We start from the raw sequence: 22,319 nt of genomic DNA, 5'->3' as shown, positions 1-22,319 counted from the left end.
GTTTTCCTCTCCATTATCCAGCATCACATGAGTTTGGAAATTCAATACCTCTTTTTCCATTATAGTTGGACTCTGACTCTTTTTCAGCAGATTTCACCTATGAGCTTTATGCTGAAGGAAATCAGATTCTGAAGGGCAAATCACAATCTGCTCCAAAGTGCTTACAAAAAGCCAGTCTTTGCTTTCCTTCCTTCCTTCCCCTCTGATGCAGACTCAGAGTCTCTCTCAACATGGACAATGTCACACTTCTGGGCACAGTTAAACAATAATGTGACTCTGGCGTGAATCTGCATTAGTAGGCTATCTATTTTCCTCTCTATGCACCCAACCGTGCAAGTGCTGAACACCCTCAACTGCCCTTGACACCATTGGGAGTGGAGGCTCTCAGTATTTTGCAGGATTAGGCTCTATGACCTGAGGGCAACATCAGGTTTTGTAAATTGAATGGAGGGCCAGTTAGGGGAGGGGGTCGTGGCCCAGCCCCCATCTCCTATCTGCACCCCTGGGACTCCTGCTCCATCCAACTCTCCCTGTTCCCTGACAGTCCCCCCCCGGTACCCCTGCCCCATCCACACACCCCACTCCCTGTCCCCTGACCGCCCCCGGATGCCTGCCGCCCCATCCAACCCTTCCTCTCATTCCTGACGCCCCTTGCCCCCTCCCCCAGATCCCTGCCCCATCCAACCACCCCTTCTCCCTGTCCCCTGACTGTTCCCGGAATCCCTGCCCCTGACTGCCCGCTGCTGCCCCATCTAACCCCCACTCCTTCCTGACTGCCCCCCCAAGACCTCTTCCCCCATTCAACTCCCTGCTCCCTCACCCTGACCGCCCCGACCCGTATCCACATCTCCATCCCCTGACCACCACCCTGAACTCCCTTTTCCTCTATCCAACTCCCCCCACTCCCTACCCCCTTACCATGCTGCCTGGAGCACTGGTTGCTGGTGGTGCTACAGCCATGCTGCCTGGCTGCTGGAGCCAGGCCACACCGCTCTCGCTGCCACTGTCACCATGCAGCACAGAGACCAGGTCAGGCCAGGCTCTGCAGCTGCGCTGCCCCAGGAGCTCACAACCCCACCGCCCAGAGTATTGCGCCGGTGGTGAAGCAAGCAAGCTGAGGCTGTGGGGGAGGGGGAGGAAGAGAGTGGCGGAGAGAGCGGGGCTAATCTCCCAGGCCAGGAGCTCGGGGGCTGGGCAGGACGGTCCCACAGGCTGGATGTGGCCCACAGGCCGTAGTTTGCCCACCTCTCCTCTATGACATTTCCACGGGATTAGAAACACTTCTCCTGTATGACTCACACACATTAGGCACTGCTAATCTACTTCCTGTAGTTTGCTGAGTTTTCCAGCACAGCTAAGGAATTTCTGCACATTTTACGGAGCCCTCACATATCGATGTCATCACAACAACAGTTCCCAGACTTCAAAACTGCTAGTTCAACAGTGATGGTTAATCCCATGGCAGATGAATTCTAAAAATGCCTTTTTTAGGAAGTTTAGTCCATTACTTTTAGCTCCCTGGATGCAGCGGACAAATGTTTAACCAACAAAGAATTCACTGGGTTGGCAGGAAAGTAGTAAAATACATGGAAACCAAACCAGAAATGGAGGCGTTGAGCTCAGGGAAGCTTTGCATGCTGCTGGCTGTCCACAACGAAGCTGCAGCTTCAGAGGCACGTTGGGCGTCTTTTTCAATGTAACAAAAAGTATGTTAATTTTCTTCCCTAAGGGTCACAGGCTGGTGTTGATTCTGGGTCACCATGGGGATTGTATATAGCATTTCAAACCACAGCAAATTTAGATCGAGGAATACCGTTAGCCTGGTTCAGAACACACAGCCAAGTGCTCTGAGTAACACTATCTGGCCCAGGTAAAGAGCGGGGTGAGAGGGTAAGACAACATGCAATAACACTCCAAAGAGGTCACCCACAGGGTACTTACTACAATGGAGAGCCTCACTCTGGATTACTGCAATTCATTTCCAATCTTTGGCAATAAGGAAGAGGATTAGAGCTGTAAAACTATCAGGTCAAAATTAACCTACAGCACTGTGAGTCAGATTCTAAACATTAATTCCTGAAGACTTATTAGATGTCCTATAAACTACATTTGTGACTGCAACTATACGCAACCCACATATTGTGAACCAAATGGCATCTTAGAAACATGGCTCCTGGTACTGTGTAAGGACCAGAACATAGTTATCAGCGCTGGACTCTACTATGCAGTCTCACAGTAAAAAGGAGATAAACTTTTCTAAGTAGCTGCAAATCTACATTGAAAGGAAAAGCACTTACCAATATTAATTTCGTCATCGGTTAGTGTGTCCCCAATAAAGTCAAACTGAAAGGACTGTAGAGTCTGAGAGAATTTCTGCACAGCAGAAGAGTAACCTGGAAAAGGAAGAATTGAAGGTTGAATGTTTATGTAATTGATACATGAGGTGGTGAGTAAAGTTTTAGGAAATAAATATTGGAAGAGGAGGTTTACAGTGGAGGGGTTAAAAAAACCCAGAACAGATCTCTGTGCACTCCATGGATTTCAAGCTCTCTTGAAAAATAAAAAAGGTAAATGTGTATTTTATGTGCTGCTATTAGGGAATACATTTTCAAAGGTCTCTGAAAGTACATCTGCAATATTGGCAGATGCAACAAATTCCACAAGCAATTGATCATATGTGTCCGTATATCCTGGTGATGAATGCAGGAATAGTTTTCATCTGCAGAAACATGCAATCTCAAATATACTATTCACCATTTTGGGATACAGTCAGAGAATTTGATACTATGAATATTGTTTATGAGGACCAAGAGAGGTTAGCCATTTGTGGATGGCATGTCGGACCTTTTCTCTCCATCCCCTGTAAATAAATAAAATGTAAGTTGAACATTACAGGTCAGATCTTCAGCTAGTGTAGATCAGTGTAGCTCTATTCAAATCAGTGGAGTTATTCTGATTTACATCAGCTGAGGATTTGCCCATACTAGGAGACAAATTTATCATCCAGGGCATACCTCAAAATAAGTCTCAATTTGGCTCAAGACATGCTATCAAACACCGAAGCATTACCCATCCTGACGTTTTAAACCAAGACTTTCAAAAATATACGTTTTTTTCCAAAGTACTGAGCACCCAACAGCTCCTACTGGAGTGAACAGATACTCAGCACTTTTCAAAATCAGGTAATTTAGGCCATGTCTACACTCCCACTTACGTCAGCAAAACTTATATTGCTCAAAGGCGAAAAAAACCACCCTCGAGCAACATAAGTTTCACCGGTGTAAGTGGTCGTGTACACAGTGCTATATCGGCAGGAGAGCTGTGACAACCACACACTGGGGATGATTTAATTATGTTAACAGGAGAGCTCGCTCCCATCTGCATGGAGTGGCTACATGGGAGATCTTACAGCGGCGCAGCTGCATTGTTACAGCTCTGCAGCTGTCTAGCGTAGACATCATGTAGACAAACCCTTAAGCTTGACTAAGGCAAACAAACATTTAGTTTGCAGCAAGCTGGAGAGTGAATCTACCCTGCACTAGCCCCATGAATCCTGCTGATGTGTATTTACAGTTCATTAATGTACTTTGATCTGAGCTACTTGTTAATGAAGATCAGTAGGTGCACACACACAGTTAGTCCATGACAGGCTAGCGCAGAATAGATTCATACCCCAGTTTGCCATAAACTAACTGTTTGTGTAGACAAGCCCTAAGTTTAGATTCCTATATGTGAAAATTGATGCCATATACTTAAGATAGTATTTGCAAGGTTTGTATTTGATGAGAAGAGGAAATTAATAGAACAAATGCTTTGGGGCAGATGGATGCATTATTGTGAGGACATACGTATTGCCATTTGGGGCAGTATTTCCACAAGTTTGCCCACCTGGAAAATAAAATAGAAAATCACCTTTCAAAATGATAGCTGCTGTCCCAGGGCATCACAAACACATAAACAAACCGTTCTATAGACAAGCAAGGAAGTGAAACAGCTGGGCTTGATAAGCCAGGGGTTCTCTGGTGCTCCAGGTAGCCCTTGGATCGCTTTCTGTCCCAGTGATGAAGAAATTGCTAGTCTTTAAGCAAAGATGCTTCCTGATGGCAGTTGGTAGCTTGGTCCAGAACTATTTTTAGGCTTTCCAGAGAGGTTTCTGCCCAAGAGAATCCTTTTCTCTGTATCTTGTGTGGCTGCTGTGTGTCTTTTGTCAGCTACACCATTGCTTTAAACTCAACTGATCACATCTGCAGAGGAACTCGGGGGGGCGGGAACAAACACTCAGAGGAACAAATCCAAACTGCAGAGTTACCTCACAAGATTAGAGCAGTGCAGGCCACAGGTACCATTTAGTCTACAGATACAGCAAGTCCTGCACCTTGAAAGAATCAGCAACACGGATATGGAGGTGGTGGGAATAGCCAAGCAGTTGCATAGTCAAGTGACTTTATTTTTACCTAGTCTCCTTAATATTGTCCTACAATGAGTCCACGTAGCGAAGACACAGAGAAGGCATGGGATCAAGATTGGAAGGAGGGGAAGGGATTTGGTCCATAAGAGGCTCTTAAAAGTGTTTCACAGTATAAAAGAGTTTGAAACCAATGTGATGAACCAAATCAAGCCAATCTTCATGTGTAGAGCAGCATGTGTTGTTTATGTTTTGTGGTCCCCCTGTAAGAACAAGCACATGGGATAATAGAATGAAAGGGTCCAAGCTAGCGTGTGCCACAAGAGATGTGACGTAGACAGCAAAGCAGAACTGAGTCCAAACGACAAAGTTTGCTTCTTGATTTACATCAGAATTTTCCTGAAATTCAGGGAGGGGCTATAGTCAGCGTTCCAGGCTGGAACCATTATAGGTTCTGAGTTCTGAGGCAGAGTTCAAATCTGTATTAGAACCTATCCAAAGGCTAAAGATTGTATGAGCACAAGGGCAGGACATAAGGTTCCAGTTCATGCCCTACTGTATAATACGAGAAGGGATTCTTCTTATAAGATGGCCAACCGTCTGGGTACAAGTTGGGCCAGATTTTCAATCCAACCTTAATTAGGCCTCCATTTTTGTGGGTGCAATTTTCCTCTCCAAGTTTAGGCCACTTAGGGTATGTCTACATTGCAACAAACCCAAGCTTGAGCCCGGGCTCAAGCCTAACCCCTCCTTGTGTCTACACTGCATTTTCACTAACCAAGGGCTTGGAACCAGAGCCCCAGGACCATGCAGGCTGTAGGGTCTGATATAGAGTTAAGCCAGGACCCAAGGTCTGAGCCCTACTGCTTTGCAGTGTAGATGCAGCCCCGCTTGACTCGGGTCCCAGGAGTCAGCTGGAAGTATCCCACAATTCTGTGGGACAACTTCCTTAGTTCTTTCTATCCCAACAATCTGCAACCCTCTCTACTGAAAACAGAAGCCACCGACCCCTTTTGTGAATGGCAGCAGATCAGGTCAGTTCCAGTCTATGCATTTGATGAAGTGGGCTGTAGCCCACAAAAGCTTATGCTCAAATAAATTTGTTAGTCTCTAAGGTGCCACAAGTACTCCTGTTCTTTTTGCATTTTCTTCTGATCACCAATCTGTAGGCACACTATCAAAGGGCCTCCGGGGTTTGCAATGCAGTGGAAACTGATCAAGTCTTTTGCAAAGTGAGCTGCTTTAAACTTCCTATAATGGGCAGGGCAGGCAGGAAAATTCCCCACAGTCCACCACACTTGTAGGGCTAGAGTGGCCACATTTTAATGGGGTGATGCTAGGGATTCTGCGATATAGTTACTTTAACTCGGGTCCTTACCAGAGCCTGAGATTCAAGCATGGGTTAGAAAAGTCTGAATGTAGGGTTAAAATACAATGTAGATGCTCAAGCCCAGGGTTCCCTAATACAGCTCTGCTGACTCGAGTAGCACTAACCCTGGGCTTACATGGCACATAGACATACCCTTAGGGCTTGTCTATGCAGGGACATTTAAGAAAAGTAATCCAAATTAACTAAAGGTGTGAATTTAAAATTGATTAGTTAAACTATATAAAACCCCTGTGCAGACAGAAACTCGCATTCAGAATTAACGTGAAGTGGCCAAACAAAGGCCACTTTAATTCTGAATAGAGTATCCACACAGGGATTTAATGCAGTTTAAGTAATCCACTTTAAAGCCCCACCTTCAAGCAGCCTTGTACCTTCGTGATACAGAAAGTGACTTTAAATCTTGACCTTGATCCAGGTGACCACAAACAGTTTCAAAAAAAAATCTTTTACAACAGCAGCAGGGGGTGAAAAAAAATGCAGCTCATGCTGTCCCATTCAGCTTCAGCAAAGAGTAACGCTTCTCTAGACACATTTCCCTCTCCAAACTGGAGACAAAAATTGGACAGAGATTTGTACACACTTTTTATCGCTACTTTCCACCTGTGAGTCATCAGAAAGCACAAGGCAAAAAAACACTGGTGTATAGGGGGGGATGTTATCTATAAATTTCCATTAGCCTGGGCCTCTGGGGTTTACTAGCCAATAGTTGACCTAATCAAGAGGAAACAAGGAAGAATGGAAAGGAGGGCCAGAGTTCTGTCAGATGCCCTCTGTTCCACCCTTGCTCATTTTCTGAAAACTCTGTGTAAGAGGAGGGGTGTAGTAATTAAAGCGGAGTCCAGCTCCTCCTCTGTCTCATGCTGAGCTGGGCTGTTAACACAGTGATGTCATGCACAGCCTAAGTCTTACTTGTCGGGGATCCAAGTCAACATAAATAATCAACTTTCCATCTCCAAAGGCTCCATGGACATCTGGCCCTGTATGCCGCTGGAAGAGATGATTCGTGTTCTACTTGCTTGACAGCAACTAGGAAATGGGGCAAGCTGCATCTCAGCTGTGCAGGGATTTCAGCTGGGGGTTGGACAGAACTTGCCAAGTCCTTCCCTCTGTGCCATCCTACAAAGCAGCTAACCATCTGGTGACTTGCTCTTGGTTCGGTTGTTTTTATTGCTGCTGCTCTCATTTTGCTAATGGAAAATTCTAGACCAAAAGCAAGCAATTCCTCTTTAATACACACTACCTCAGAGGTTTTTAGTGCAGTCATCACTGGAATAAGTTGGTCTCCACTGCCTATAGCACAGCCTTGTAGTCAAGGTCCTTCGCTACCATGACAGGAAAGTTCCTCTCCTGCATCCAGCATGGCCTGTGTTCTTTGCAATGCCAGAAAGCACACAATGACACTGTGCTTCCTGGCTACACTCACCGACTTCAACAATTGGGACTGCAATATTATTAGCTGAAATCCTGATCTTACTGGGATGAGCTGGTGACTACAGTGGGACAGCTGGGCACTACTTCCAGCTCTGTCACAGACTTGTGGAAGTCAGATAACCCCTCTATGTCTCAGTTTCCCCACCTGTAAAATGGAGAGGACAACCCAGACCTATTTCAGAGCAAAGATGTAAGGCCTGGTTTGTCAACGCTGGGGAAAAATGCTTCCGGGGGGGCTGAGGTGACTGGTGCTAAAGAAGAGCAGGGTATCATTGAGAGTTCTGGGAAGGGGAAAAGGTTCCAAGGACAGCCTCCCAGTTCCCATTCAGCCTCTCAAAGCCTGGGAACAAGACCAAACATTCTGCTGCTAGCTGAGGAGAGAACGGCATGGTTTCCTCTGGGATCAGTTCAACGCCCTTCCTTGGGCAGTCACTCAGGCTTCCCCTCTCCAACCTAGAGGATAGGCATGGGGCCTCTGCAGTGGTCTGATCCTGTTGTTCTGGAGCACATTTGGCGACCGTACATGGTTATCAACTAATCAAGAACTGACAGCTCTGTCACTTTTAGAGGGCCCTCGCCATTTTTGTACACAGGACATCTTGGTAAGTCACCCAGTTACATTTCTGAATTCTCCTCCCTATTGTTATGCTGGTGGCATAAGAATTAATCACCATGGCTGCAAATGGAACATGACAGACATGGGATTATCCAAAAGAACACAGCTGCTTGTAAAGGTCAGAGGAAAAAAAAGCCTGAATTACATGGAGTTTGGATGAAAATACTGTTGAAACCGGCCTTTGCAAAAAACTCAGAGGACTAACTGGGGAAGCTGGCCAGCACTCTCTTCACTGCATTCTAGTCTTTGCAGTACAGCTCCCCCACACAGTGCAGTTGCCCTTAAAGAAACTGGACAGTGTTAGCTCCACATAAGCAGGCTGGCTTTGAGGAAGCTGATCAGCAGCTCTTCACTGTGTTGTTATGTTTCCGTACATAGAGTAAACCATGTCCTTTAAACCCGAACCAACTTATTTCAGAGTGACGAAAAAACAACAAAAAGAAAGAACAAAACTAAAGTCTCCACGACAGAGCCCAGTGTGTTTCTCTCTTTAATACCCCGCAGTAATGGATGCTCTCTTTGCAGACAGGCAGAGTTCTTAGAAATGTAAGCGTGCATCAGACAAAACAAAGATATTGCCGTTTCGAGTTGCATACATCACAGCTGCACTCTGGGGTTGGGGAACCTTGAGCACTACACAGGGTACATAGGTAAACACCATGTTAGTTATGGTGTCACATGGAGGCTGGCCCAGGAAATGAAGTAGGTCAACTCCCTGTGCCAGGATAAGTGTGCCTATTTTGGCCAATTAAAGTAGGTAGAGCAGCACATGAGGGTTATAAAGGATCAGAGGGAGACTCAGTGAGAGAAAGAGACTTGGCGAATCCGAACCAGTCAGAAAAGGGAAGGTGAGAGCTGCCTGGAATGGAGGCAGAGCGCAGGTAAGAGCTGTCAGAGCCTGTATGTTTGGGACCTGGGAGAAGGCTGAAGACAAGGAGAACAGGAAGAGGTGTTTGCTGGACTGGCATCCCTAAGCCAGAGAGCCAAAACAAGAGGGCTAAAGGCAGGAGATGCACCAGAGAGAGGTGCCTGCTGGCTCCAAGCCAGAGAGCCAGAACCAAGGGCTGGAGAGGGCTGAAGGCAGGGGAGCAGTGAAGAAGCCAAACCACTGATGTCTCCAGGGCTGGACAGTAGGACCCAGAGGAACCATGAGAAGGCCAGGGGAAATGAGGGATACTCACCTGATATGGTGGTGCCCCAGCAGAAGGCAATGGGGGTTCCCTCTAGGCAGAGCAGGATTACACTCCAGTTGGAAGGGCTAAGGTAAATGTCCTGGTACAGGACGGGGAGGACTGACAGAGTCCGGGCATGGTCAAAGGCACTGAGCTGTGATATGTGAAGCATTATGGGATGAGACATTGGGTGAGCTTAATGACCGTTTGCATTGGGGTGGGAAACGGATAAAATGTTTGGGACTTTTATTAAGGATTGTTTTGAACTATGTTCAAGGATAAGCTTGCATAGAATTATTGGGGTCTCTGAAAGGGGAAACTGAGGAAGATGTCCCTGCCATCCTGTGGCCTGCGACAAGAGGGTGCTCCCGCAAGGGCAGCCTTATCATACGTGGGTGTTGGTTAATTCAAATTACGTTGCAGTGAAAGCAATTTTACTGTATGAAATTAGGGGATAAAAAATTGAGCACTATAGGGAAAAAAGTTAATATAGCTGCATTTGCAGTCGCCCGTGGTGCAGAACTCAGATGCTCTCGGTACTTTAACATGGTTCTCATGAGCCTTCTAGATGCTTGGGGTCTTTAAACAGGTTGCTTAATGGTTCTCCTTCTTCTTGACTTCTAGCTAGAGCCCCCAGGGCTACCAGAGGCTTTTGGATAATAACAGCGCAAGAACTTGTACTGCACTGGAAAACTCCCACGCTTTCAAATTAAAACAACAGGGCAAAGGGCCAGTGAATTAACCATTTCCAAAAGGGCGTTGCTGCTGTAACAGCCTCTCAGGGTTTGTTACGTGCTGGAAGTTACAAAAGGAGAAAATGACCCGACCAGATTCTCCGGCTTTCCTGACAGGATTCTGAGTGTGCCTATGTTCCACCAGTCCCTAGGCTACACAAGCCATGGCACCACGCCGAGCTGCTCTAGAAACCTGTGGGCAACCAGCAGACCTTGGGGACAATAGCAAAAATCCCGTCCCAGGCCATGAGAAGAAAGGCTTCTTCATATGCACAAGAGAGAGCCCTAAGACATGAGAGGGATGGAAACTAAAAAAGGATAAAACCCCTTCCTTCCAATCAAAAGCCTTGTTCAGCAGTTTCCTCCAAGGGGCCAACCCTTAGGTCTTGAATGGAGAGATTCAAAGCCTGAATGTAGCTATTTAATGACCAGCTGCTAGGAATGCCTTGAGAGAGATATGAACTGTTGAACTCTAGCACAAAGTGATGTCATTGACTCAATGGAAAGTCTGGGCAACTAACACAATTTCAGCCCCTAGGAAATCAGTTTTTTCGCATACTTTAGGTCGAATCTGAGAGGCCCTTATTCAGTTTTTACTCAGGCAACCAACCCCTTTTTCTCCCCGACACTAAACTTCTCTTCTTTGCCTTTAAATTTAACTGACATTTAGATGCAGATCTCCAATTTTTTTATCTCTCTCAATACCTTTAGCCACTTTCCCTGCAATCCTCTTTTCCTGCCTTGGATCAAGCTAACTTGGGGCTGTGTTCCAGCCAAATATCTCAAGGACTGGTATTTTTTTCTTAACCAACAAGTGTATCCTTGAATAACTCCATCTGGAAACCAATAGGCAACCAGTACAGATCCTGCAATACTGACACCATCTACTTCTGGCGAGCAAGCCACCACACCAAGCAAGCCACCACACTCTGTTGCAGTTTCTTGACACATTTGAAGATGTAGCTTCAAGGACAGTGTATTGCAGCCACCAAAACCTGAAGTGACAGTGCCAAAGGTGAAAGCAGTTCAGCTCACACCTGAATGAAACAGTTGCATTCACCTAGCCAGATGGAGGTAGAAAAAAAACTCTCCAGACCATCACAGCTTCTTGCTCATCTACTAGCATGTGGGAAATTCAACAGATGACTAGATTGCAAACTCAAACAACCAAAGGCGAGCATACACCCTTAATACAAGAAGCAACTTATCCTCACCATGTCTTCCCAAAAATCAGATGTCCCCAGTCCTATCCAGACTGAGTCTCAACCAGCTAACTCTCATTTATATGTATTATGGAATGAACTACAGTGCAGGATACCAAGGTCCAAAACTACCTCTATGTCTCCAACCGTTTGAACTAAAAGAAGAGGGGAGGTTGTCTTGGCTACCCACATTCCAAAGAATCCTGTTGATGCAGAGCAGAATTTAACACAGCTGGCCAGCTCAGTGGTTTGTGGGCCAGCCCACCCTCTTCTATAAGAAAGCAACACCCTTTCAGTCATGGCATGTTTCCTGGCACATGAGCCGCGTACATCTTCCAGCACATTCACAGGACACATGGAGGAATCTGGCTGGCCACATGAGACAGCTTGGCAAGAATTGAAAGCTGACTCTTGCACTCTTCTTCCAACTCATGTGCCAGTGCAGGATTGAACCCTAAAGATCATTTGAAAAATTGCTGCTGCACTTGCCATTTTTATGTAGACAGTTGGGGCAAAGGGGACTTGAAAATCCAAAACCAATAATTTAATTGAAAAGCACAGTATAACTGGTTTAAATTACATTTTCCTTTTGTAAAAATTGGCCTGTGCTGAAACCTTATTTGCCAAGTTTCAAGCTGAAGTAAATACAAGTGGACATGTAATAAACCACCTCAGAAATGAGCATAAAGATAATAAAAAGATAATTGTCCTTTAGATACAGCACCACTGGCTGAAAGCTGTTTTGCTTGGTGCAGGAAAAGAGGAAAGACACATATCCTTCTCTCTACAGAGATGCATTTCCATCTTTAACTTTAACAGAGTCTGTGCCTGTGATGGGTTTAACAGTGATTGGCTTAAGTGAGTATGCACTGCTACCATCCTGCCTTGCAACTCCAGTCTGCTTTTGTCATTTGAACAAGTTCTGTGCCTATTCTCTCAAGAAAGACAGAGTCCCCTTCCTCCTTAGTTTGCGGTGCCCCACCCTAGACTATATCCATGGCAGCAAAGACAGTGAAGATTTCACAGGACAGCAGTTCCTTTTTCAGAAGTGAAAAACTGGACAAAAGAAAAATGATGGCAAAGGTTAAGAAAAAGCTGTGGTAAAAGTAACCGTCAGTTTCAAACCACAATAACTCTCTAGAAGAGTTCCCTGACAGTCCTTCATCCTAGGCACATCACAATAGACTATGCCAGGTTTCCATCTTGGCAGACTCATTCTCGAGCCTCTCTGAAACATAATGGAGCAGGAACTTTGCCTTCCATCTCCTGAATCATTTCGACTGAACAATTAAAGTTATGGCAGCGTAGCATTGCTACATTCCAATGATCCATTTTGAAACACTGAAAGCTGGCAACCCTGCGTAATCTTCATACAGGTCACCTCCTCCTCAGCCTTATAGCAGTCTGGATTTCCCAATGTTCTGAAGCCATCTTTTGTTTGCTGAGTGTTAGAACACTGGACTGGAAAAGAAGTTAGTTCTCCTCCTTGTGGAACAAGGTGAGTGCTACCAGAAGACAAATACAACAACATAATAGGACAGATTTTAAAGGGGCCTCAACCTAGTTTCAATTTTGTGAATACATATAATAGCGTGTATGTGTAAAGCCACCTACAATGTGAATGCAATCAGAATTCTAGATGTCTAATGCTAACATTTTGCCCCTAGAGTTAGTTGTGATGGCATATTATTGAGGGTTGTATGGATAGCATCTTATGCGCTAAGTAGGATAGCATCTTATGCACTACTGTCCTAACGCAAAGCTCACTGAAGTCAGATGGGAAGCTTTGGATTAGACCCTATGTTTTTGTCAAAGCCACATAGTCTGCCAGGTCTTCCTCACACCCCACTCACAAGTTAATGTGCATCAAGGAAGTAATGCTGACATAAATTTAAATTGCCTGTTGCGGGAACTTGGGCATCATTTTCATTCTGTAACTCAATGCATTTCACTGAATATATATTAGGGATTTAAGTGACTCCTGGAATTTTGATGGCACCTGAACTGAAACTTCTAGTGACACTGCAGATTTTTTTCATAATAGGAGCTCCAGCAAATTCTGAGGGATTTAGGGACACCTGGGAGCCTCACCTACTTGGCAGTGTCTCTTAAAACCAGATGGAAAAGACAATTACAAAATTGCGTCGTTTGGAACAAACAGCACTAAGGGAGAGAGTTTACACTGCCTTAAAAATGTACATTATGTTGCTAGTATATAGCAAGGTCTCACACATGCCTGGGCTACAGAAACACACACAAAAAGTGATAGAGAAGAATGATGAGTATTTTAAATCAAGGGGCTTCATGTCCGAAACAGAGTCTGTTGGTTATTTCCTCATTAGGCCCAAATCTTAGAGTAATAAACCATATTTGAATCTTACACAGCAACTCAGGGGAAATTATTTATTAAAATGAGAATATCACTAGCAGTCGCCATTCCAAGACAAAAATGACAGGTTTAGAGGACCGATAATCAATTTTCTTCTACCGAAAAACATATTCTCCATTTTTTATGAAGCAGTGTGGCCTAGAGGACAGAGCACTAGACTGGGACTCAGTGGACTTGGGTTCTACTCCCAGCTCCACCACTAGCCTGGTGGGTGATGTTAGGCAAGTCACTTTACTGCCCTGTGCCTCAGTTTTACCATCTGTAAAATGGGGATAATGATAATCCTCTGTAAAATGCTTTGCGATCTAACAGTGAAAAGTGCTGAGCTAGGTACAGCTATTTATACAATACCCAAAAGCCTAATAGATGATTTATGCACATATAAAGACAGGCTGCTGCCCTAGAGTACTCATAATCTAAATAGACAATAGGAAGTAATATGGGGCATTTGAATTATGTTCCACTGGCAGTTCCATGGTCAAAAGAGAGTGAAAAACTGGAAAAAATCCCCCCATCCCCTTCCCCCCTCCTCTGAAATATGGCAACAAACAGTACTAAAGTTTTGGAAAAATATGACTTAATAAGGAGAGGTTCAGAGAACCAAAAGGCAGAGCTGAGAGAACAGTTCCTTGAAGGGGGGAAATATTGTCTGTATAAAAGGAGAGTGGATGGTTTCTGTGATTATGACTCTGATTTTGCCATGAGCTCCACACAGTTAAAAAGAAATAGTATGTAGAATCTAATGTTTTAAAACTAGATCCCTGGTAACAAACAAACAATTATATAAGAAATAGATTTAGAAAAGAAATAAGCCAAGCTCGAAAAAAAAACAAACTGTTGTTAATGTCTGTAATGTCTCCTGAAGATAGAAATCATTTCATGGAAACCAGGTTCCTAACAGACCAACGTTATTGGACTCCACATGTACAGAACCTTGGCTGAGCACACATTTCTGACATATTATACATGCACAGAAAGAACAGTATTGGGCATGTTACTGTGAAGTAAATGTTTAACGACAAATAAACGAGGAATGATTTTGGCAGCTTACTCTGCTATAGAAATGATAGCTTGTTAAAGTCAGTACAAACAAGAGAATAAAAAGACATTTATCTGAGACAGGCCTGAACCTTGAGGGAACTTTGCAGTCCAAGCCCATATCTGTGAATCATACAACAACCTTCATGCAGCGCAGCGCCAATTTCTTTTCAGAGGGGCTCAATGGTAAGATGAAGAGGGAATGAAAGGTTATAAGGAGAGATGCCAATGTTGTGGCTTCTAAACAGAGGTGAGATTACACAAGTGAGAGAGTGACCCCACTGTGGGGAGTGAATGGCAAGTAGGTGGAGGGAGGGAAGGGATGAGGCTGAAACTAAGGGTGTAACGTGAACAAGCTGAGGAACAGGTGGCTAAGAGATCAGAGAGGCAGGAAGGGGCAAGTCAATGGAAAGCTTTAAATGCAAGTTAGAGCCATTCTCAATGGGGTTTGGAGCCAGCTAAGAGTTAGAGATGCAGGAGGGTGGGAATGCACAGAAAATGACAGTGCATTCTCCTTCTTTTAAATGGAAAGTCACTAGTTTTTCCTTGGCGCAAATTTATCATTGTTAGGTTTATTGTTCTTTATCATCCTCCATTTCATGTCCAGACAATGAGGCTAAATAAAAAATGATAGAGGCTGGAATGGAGATTCAAGCATCTCTTCTAGTCTCACATGATCCCATACAATATGAGGAAAGTCTAAGACGGAAGAATTTTCTGGTTTCAAGCAAAGGATATTGCCTCAAAAAGCACAGAAAATGTAATTACTATTCTAATGCAGGATATGTACTTTCTGTCTTTGTTTCAGTCTTAAAGGGCTCCAATTAATCCTGGCACAACTCCACTGGTTTCAATTGAGTTATACTGAACCAAAGATCAGTTTGGTCAGAAACTCTTTAGGCCTATTTTTCCTTACAGTGTGTGGTGAATCCTGAGATTTGTTTCACAATTTGCAGTCATAATTTTTTTTCTTTTTTCAGTAGGAGGTCTAACATCTGTGCTTTAAAAAACTGGCATACGATAACATCAGTTACATACCATCACAGAGGAATAGGGATTGGGTAATGAATGTCAGAAAGTTACAAAAAGAATGTGATTGATTTGAAATGCAACACAGCAAAAGCTGCAAACACACTAAAAATCTTCATAAGGCACTATCATGAACTTGCATGCATTTAAACAGTCCACCACCCTCTACTGGATGCAATTGGAATTACACAAAAGTGTGTCATTGGCCCTATATTTCACTCTAACCATTAATGAAGATACTTTTTAAAATTAAGCGGTAGTGACCTGGGCTCTTGAATAAGGAGAGCTGGAGTTCTCTGCTGGAACTATGAGTTTCTGAGAAGCCACAGAGTATAACTTTGTGACAATCAAGAAGCTCTAACACGGTCATAGATTTTTCATACCAATAATTAGAAATAGCATTAAATCACAAAAGTCTAATGCAGATTTCAACATCTCTCCTATTAAAATTTGAGGGTGCTTAGATCTGGGAGCGTGATTAGGGTCAAACTCTACTGATAAACGCCACATCAGAATAAAACAGATTAGTGGACATGTTGATTATACCAATGCAGCTTTTAGAGTCCAGACAATTGTAGTGGAATCTTGTGAAATAAAATGCTTATTAATACAAATTACTTTAAGAAAGCTTTAACTTTGCACTGCACTGGTGAACAGGATGAACTAAGTGAATACAAATTAGAACCACAAAAAAAAGCTGCTATCAAAGACGACTAAAGCGTCATCCTTAAAACAAGGGGACAGAGTTTAATTTTCATATTTCCTGGCTATTGAGTGCTTTATTATGCAACCTTAATGTTCTCTTAGCATTATAATTGTATGGAATATACACAATATGTGGCAGGGCATAATTAAAACAACTAAACAATCCTGCAAAATGTATGCAATGTAACTAATTTTCTGTAATTTTATGATTTCCTGACTTTTTGGGCATTTAAACTCTCATTCATAACGGATTTCATTTCTTGAAGGATCATTGCCAGATTCTTCAGAGAGAATGAACAGAACAGGGCAATTTCGAGGCAAATCCCCTGTCATCCAGTCTCAGCTTCTGGCAGTTGGAACAAAGAACTCATGACAAAGCAGTTCCCCAGACTGCATTGTGGGAAGAATCACTGGGCAGGCTGCAGGGGAACCTCAGCTGCTTTTAGAATAAAATGTCTTCCTATTTCTGGAAGGGTGCAAGCTAGAAGCTTTCAGATCCACTTTGGGTCAGATCAACATTCTTCTGGCAGACTCAAATCGGAAATCCTCTTGTAATCCTAAGGGTGGAGCACCACAGAGAGATTCCTCAATTGCAAGTGATGCTTAAGATTCAACAGCTGCTGATTTAATTTAATTTGTCATTCCTCAAATGAAGGAGACACTTGGTAAGTTTCTTTCTAAGTACTTATATGGTCATCAATTACTACAGTATTCCAGCAACTCCCATGAATGTAAAAATAGAAATAATAATGGCAACCTGCTAGTTAAAGCTAGGAATCATTAGTAGCTTTTTATCAATTAACTGGGAAACAGAGGCCCATGTTTGATCTGCCTCATTTAATACTGTATAGAGATATAGATAGAAAGAAACATTATATTTGAGACATAATTTTAAGAAGTCCAATGTGCAAAATAATAATTGCAGGGCATATGCTTCAAACCTGTTGAGACCTGATTGTCTGTACAAGCTTTAATAATGCCTATATATTCAAAAGAGATCAAACCACTTTACATAACTTAGCCTCACAGTATCCCTGAAAGGTCCTGGTTATCATTATTATCTCCATTTTACAAACTGGGAAATGGAAGTACAGAGAGCTGCCCACATTCCAACTGCAACTCAGTAGCAGACATGGCAGTAAAATCCAGGAGTCCTAATTGCCAGTCCCCTGTTCTAACCACTGATCTATACTCTTTCCAATACACTAGAATTTCAGCCACTGCATGAAAAATCATACACAGGGTGAGTAACAGTCAATGGCAGATGCCACTTGCATGTGCAAAGCAGTAAAGCCTGAATGCCCCAAGGAGTGAAGTGCCTAGGTCCTTGCTTAGGGGCTACTTTTGGAACCATTGCAATGCACAGAACTCCTACTGAACCACGTAGATGCCCAAACTCACTTGACACCTAAGTTTTTGCACTAAAACTTCCCCAGGCATCTATGTTTCTGCCTGTGGGCATGTTCTATGCATTTAGGTGCCTATCTCCTGTCTATGCCCCAGAGCAATTCTAAAATGAAGGGAAGATAGGCGTTCATCCACCTTACTCACGAGGGTCCCAATCCCATAAGCATGCTCAGAGGGCATGTATTTCACACAAAGCAGCTCATAACCATTAGCGCAGTATTTAGGATACTCACCTGGGATGTATGGGGACTGGATGCTGGGTCTCCCAACTCCCAGGTCAGTGCTCTAACCAACATGCTACAGCTTGTGCTCTCGCACTTAAGAGTCATTTTGGATTGACTCACACAATGACTCTATAGGTTACAGTACTCACCTGGAAGATGACAGATCCTTGTTCAGATCCTGTCTTCCCACTCAGATAGAGAGGGGCTTGAATTGGGGGGGGGGGTCTCCCCATCCCAAGTGAGTACCCCAACCATCAGATTAAAAGTTACAAGGGAGCCCCTCCTCCTCTCCCCACTCCAGCTCCTTGCCAAGAGAGGGGATGCAGCTGAGAATCATAGGCAGAGACAGGCACCTGCCTGGACTCAGGGACCTATCTCCAAGATGGGGCAGGCCTTAGCATACACCCCTCTAGCTGGCATTTCCCACTGGCTAGCTTAAGCAGCTTTTGTGAATCAGTCTAAAAGTGCCTCTCTCTCCCCATTCAGTAGACAGGAGCATAGGCTCCTAACTCAGACTTTGCGAACAGCATTGATTTTCTAGGGGCCTACCTTCTTTTGTGCTTCCAGGCCTACAGTACTTATCTTAAATTCAATTAAGTGCAAAGTCAGTATGAAAAGACAAGAATAATACTCTAAAAATATAACTTATTCAGAAAACAGCCTCACTAATTTAGCAAGCTTGAAGAAAGTCAGCAGTTGTAGACACAAATTAAATATGAGCTGAAGAAAAGTCCATTTCTGCCCAAACTGACATCACATATGAGCTAAAAGCGCATACCTCTCTTAGTTAACACCAAATTTTAAAAAGTAGGGGGAGGGTGGGGGAGTTTTAAATACCACTTTGCTTCCTTCCGACAGGAGCAATAAACGTGACCTGTGGAGCAAAACAGGCAGTTTCCAGATCCAGCTCACCCACATCTCTCCTTCTTCACCAGTTTTCCTTTCAGTCAGAGTTATAAATGTTCAACAAAAAGAGAGGCGGGGAAGAGAGAGACCTGGAACATTTCTTCCTTGACACCAATAGAAAGGAAGACTAAACAGATGGGGACAATGTGTCAAGACTTTGGGAAAACATTTCTCTTTAAACACCACAGGATAAAAGAGAAAGGTTGTTAGAGCTGTTAAGAGCTGAGTATACACTGCATGTAAGTATAACCCAAATGGCATTAAAAGGGCTTGCAATCATTGGATTGAAAGGGTACAGTATAGATGGCTCAATGAGGACTAAAGCTGGCTTGGTCTCCATTTAAGAGGAAGGCACTGATATACTGCAGCAGTTTTCAAACTTTTTCTAGACCAGACTGCATTTTATTTCAGGGCCTGTGAGGCAGACAACTGCTCTCCCAGTTTTGATTCCCTGTGGTATCTACAATTGCTTATATGATAAAGTAATGTTAGAAGAGTATTTATGTGTTCCTAAGTTAGTTTATAACGTAATTTAGCAGCTGGAAATAAGGAGGAGCCAGCACTATATGACTAGCCAGATCTCTGAAGACCATGAGCAAATGCTAGTCTGTGGGCAACCGGGCCTGATTTACATCTCACGCACCCCTAGGCACAGCATCTTTTGTGTCCCCACTGCCTATAGCTGACCTTCGCGTTTTTTGTAAAAAATGAAACTTTTAACCCACTTTTAGGCGCCCCTAGAACGCTGGCACCCCTAGGCTCGTGCCTACTGTACCTAATTGTAAATCTGGCCTTGTGGGCAACCTCTGGTCGCTGGTCCACTACTGGGAATTTCTGGTCTAGTGAATTAGGCATAGGTTGAGCTCTCAAGAGAACCTAGATTCTAATTCCACTAATTTTCTGTGTGATCTGAAACAACCTGCTTAACTTCATGCCTCACTTTCAGCACCTGTTAAGCTTGCCCACCTTTCTAAATACTCAGAGATCTACAGAAGAAAATCTGTTCTGTCATACATGCTATTACTCCAAAGCTAGTTACAAGATATGATCAGTACAAGCAGCATGTGACGTACTGGAGTGTTACTGCATACATCCAATTACTGTTCTTATTGAATAGTGAGCAAACGTTATAATGTTAACCTGCCTGACAAGTTGGTGCACTTGTCACGAGGCTGCCTAAGAGAGAGGAGAGAAAAATATGAGGCTGGAAACTTAGTTTCAGGAAAGTGCGTGGAAACTAGACAATGTAGCACATGGTGGAAGAGTCAGATGTGTGAAATAGAACTCCGGCCTGTGAACCATATGCTGGTTCTGTAGCTATTTAAAACTGTACTGGGGTAACTGGAAGAGCTGCAGAGCTGTGGTTCTCCAAATGGCATGGACAAATCTTTGATCCTGCGGGGAGACTACAATTTTGTGGTAGACAGAAGCACTGGGTGAAACTAATCTAATGAGATGGGGTATGGAGGGCATTAGACTTCAGGAAAGATGTGGACAACATGGAAAAAGTCCAGAGGAGAGCAATAAAAAAAGATTAAAGGTCTAGAAAACATGACCTATGAGGAAAGATTGAAAAACTGGGTTTGTTTAGTCTGGAGAAGAGAAGACTGAGGGGGGGATGTGATAACAGCTTTCAAGTACGTAAAAGATTGTTATAAAGAGGAGGAGATAAATTGTTCTCCTTAATCACTGAGGACAGGACAAAAAGTAATGGGCTTAACTTTCAGAAGGGAGATTTAGGTTAGACATTAGGAAAATTTTCTAACTGTAATAGCTGTTAAGCACTGGAACAAATTACCAAAGGAGGTTGTGGAATCTCCGTCATTGGAGGTTTTTTAAGAACAGGTTAGACAAACACCTGTCAGGCCGGGTCTAGATTATACTTAGTCCAGCCTCAGTGCAGGGAACTAGACTAGATGACCCATCCAAGTCCCTTCCAGTCCTATAATTCCATGAATACATATATAATTTTACTACATATAAAAAAAATAGAAACTATTTTTGAAAAATAGTTAAAAAACCCACATTATCATAGCAGAAGTGGCTTTTTTATGGAATATTCCTGAAATTATATTTTTGGATCTCCAGAATGTGCATTATTATTAGGTATAAATGACTTTGTAAGGCATTAACTCGTCCATTCACAAACATGTAACCAGGTGTAAATGCAAAATAACATATACCGTGTTATTTACAGTTGCTTAATTACCAAGTGACATATAGCATTGATCTGTAGAGCCACAGAAGTACCTTTTTTATTACCATATGCTGTTATAGACCTGGAATTACCTATGAAGTTAATCCGAAGATTTTCTTTTCATTATCTAAAAGGACCCACATGTTTTTGTCTTTAGCAGCTATAAACTAATTAGTACTTTGTTCTATGAGCCAGGCTCTATTGCTTGCTTTCTTGATGACTCATGTAAATTCAGAGTAACTCCACTGATTTCAGAGTTGAGGCATTTTGGTGGGATAAATGTTTAGGGGACTTCAGTGGAGGCATTGTATTTACACCAATGCAATTCATGGCAGAATCTCAGGCCAACAGGGTGTAATTCTTCCTTCAATTGACACCAATAAAGCTTCACTGCAACCATCATAGAATCCCACCGAAACCATTAGTGTTGGATGGATGTAGGGCCAAATTTGCCCATGGATAGGAACCATCTGTAAATGAGTCCCTTTCACAATACATCTCATTGTAAAATTCTTGAGTGGGAGTCACTAACAACAAATACATTCTTCTACAATTGAAGGTTGCACCCATTCCATGTTGGAGAGAAACACTATTTCTCATGTTCTGTATATCCCATTGCACAGCAATCTACAAGCAAGTAGAAAACAGAGTGGATTCTTTGAAAGCAAATAAGCCAGGCTTCATAAGTAGCAGGAAAGACAGCTACTCCCACAACACTGCTGTAGATCAGGGTCTCATAACATTTCTATTAAAAACCAGGATTTCCGGAGCTCATCTCTTAGCTATAAAAATGTTCCCTCTGGCTAAAACCTGTACTGCATGGAGAATAAGTCTCAGCAGAGAAGCCTCAGCTTTGTAACTTTTCCACAAGCTGTCCTACAGTGGCTTAAGAGCATGGTTGCCAACCTCAGGGAAGAGTGAGAGGAAATAATGCACAAATCCCAAACTGGTTGTGAGTTCTATACTTAGAGTTCACCAACCAGGTATCAAGTATAAACTCCTCAGGCACTATAATAGCCTCAATATGGAGCCACAGAGAGTACCATGGGATACTCCAATCTGTCTTGTCACCCAGGTAAGCTTACCTTTGTGATAAATAGTCCTTTATACCAATGATCACAGCAATATTCAAGTGATTCCCAGTCCCAAAGGACCAGTCACTTACCAAAGTCAAAGTCTCACACTTGAGACAATGCTTGTCACCAGTCCTGTAATAAACTCATCTAAAGATTTATTATATAGGAAAAGGAAACAAGAGAGTTATTTACCAGATGAAACAGGTACACCTCTACCTCGATATAATGCGACTTGATATAACATGAATTCGGATATAACGCGGATATAAGCAGCGCTCCGGGGGAGGTGGGACTGTGTGCTCCGGAGGATCAAAGCAAGTTCGACATAATGAGGTTTCACCTATAACACGGTAAGATATTTTGACTTCCAAGGACAGCGTTATATCTAGGTAGAGGGG

The 22,319-nt window shown here is 43.3% G+C and overlaps 1 protein-coding gene across 8 annotated transcripts in view; it reads right to left on the bottom strand.

Moving 5' to 3' along the window:
- OPHN1 (oligophrenin 1) overlaps positions 1-22,319 on the bottom strand; it is a 125,818-nt gene that overhangs the window by 73,204 nt on the left and 30,295 nt on the right. For 6 of the 8 annotated variants that reach the window (XM_075068767.1, XM_075068764.1, XM_075068766.1 and 3 more), the window contains one exon: positions 2,298-2,393. In XM_075068767.1, coding sequence (XP_074924868.1) covers positions 2,298-2,393 — 96 coding nt within the window. Of the gene's footprint in view, positions 1-918; positions 1,274-1,941; positions 1,987-2,297; positions 2,394-22,319 lie in introns of those variants that run through there. The other 2 variants (XM_075068771.1, XM_075068770.1) reach the window with 2 other exon arrangements.

Source organism: Chelonoidis abingdonii, chromosome 8, assembly GCF_003597395.2.
Source record: "Chelonoidis abingdonii isolate Lonesome George chromosome 8, CheloAbing_2.0, whole genome shotgun sequence".
Classification (NCBI taxonomy): domain Eukaryota; kingdom Metazoa; phylum Chordata; order Testudines; family Testudinidae; genus Chelonoidis; species Chelonoidis abingdonii.
This window is presented reverse-complemented; position numbering and strand designations above follow the sequence as displayed.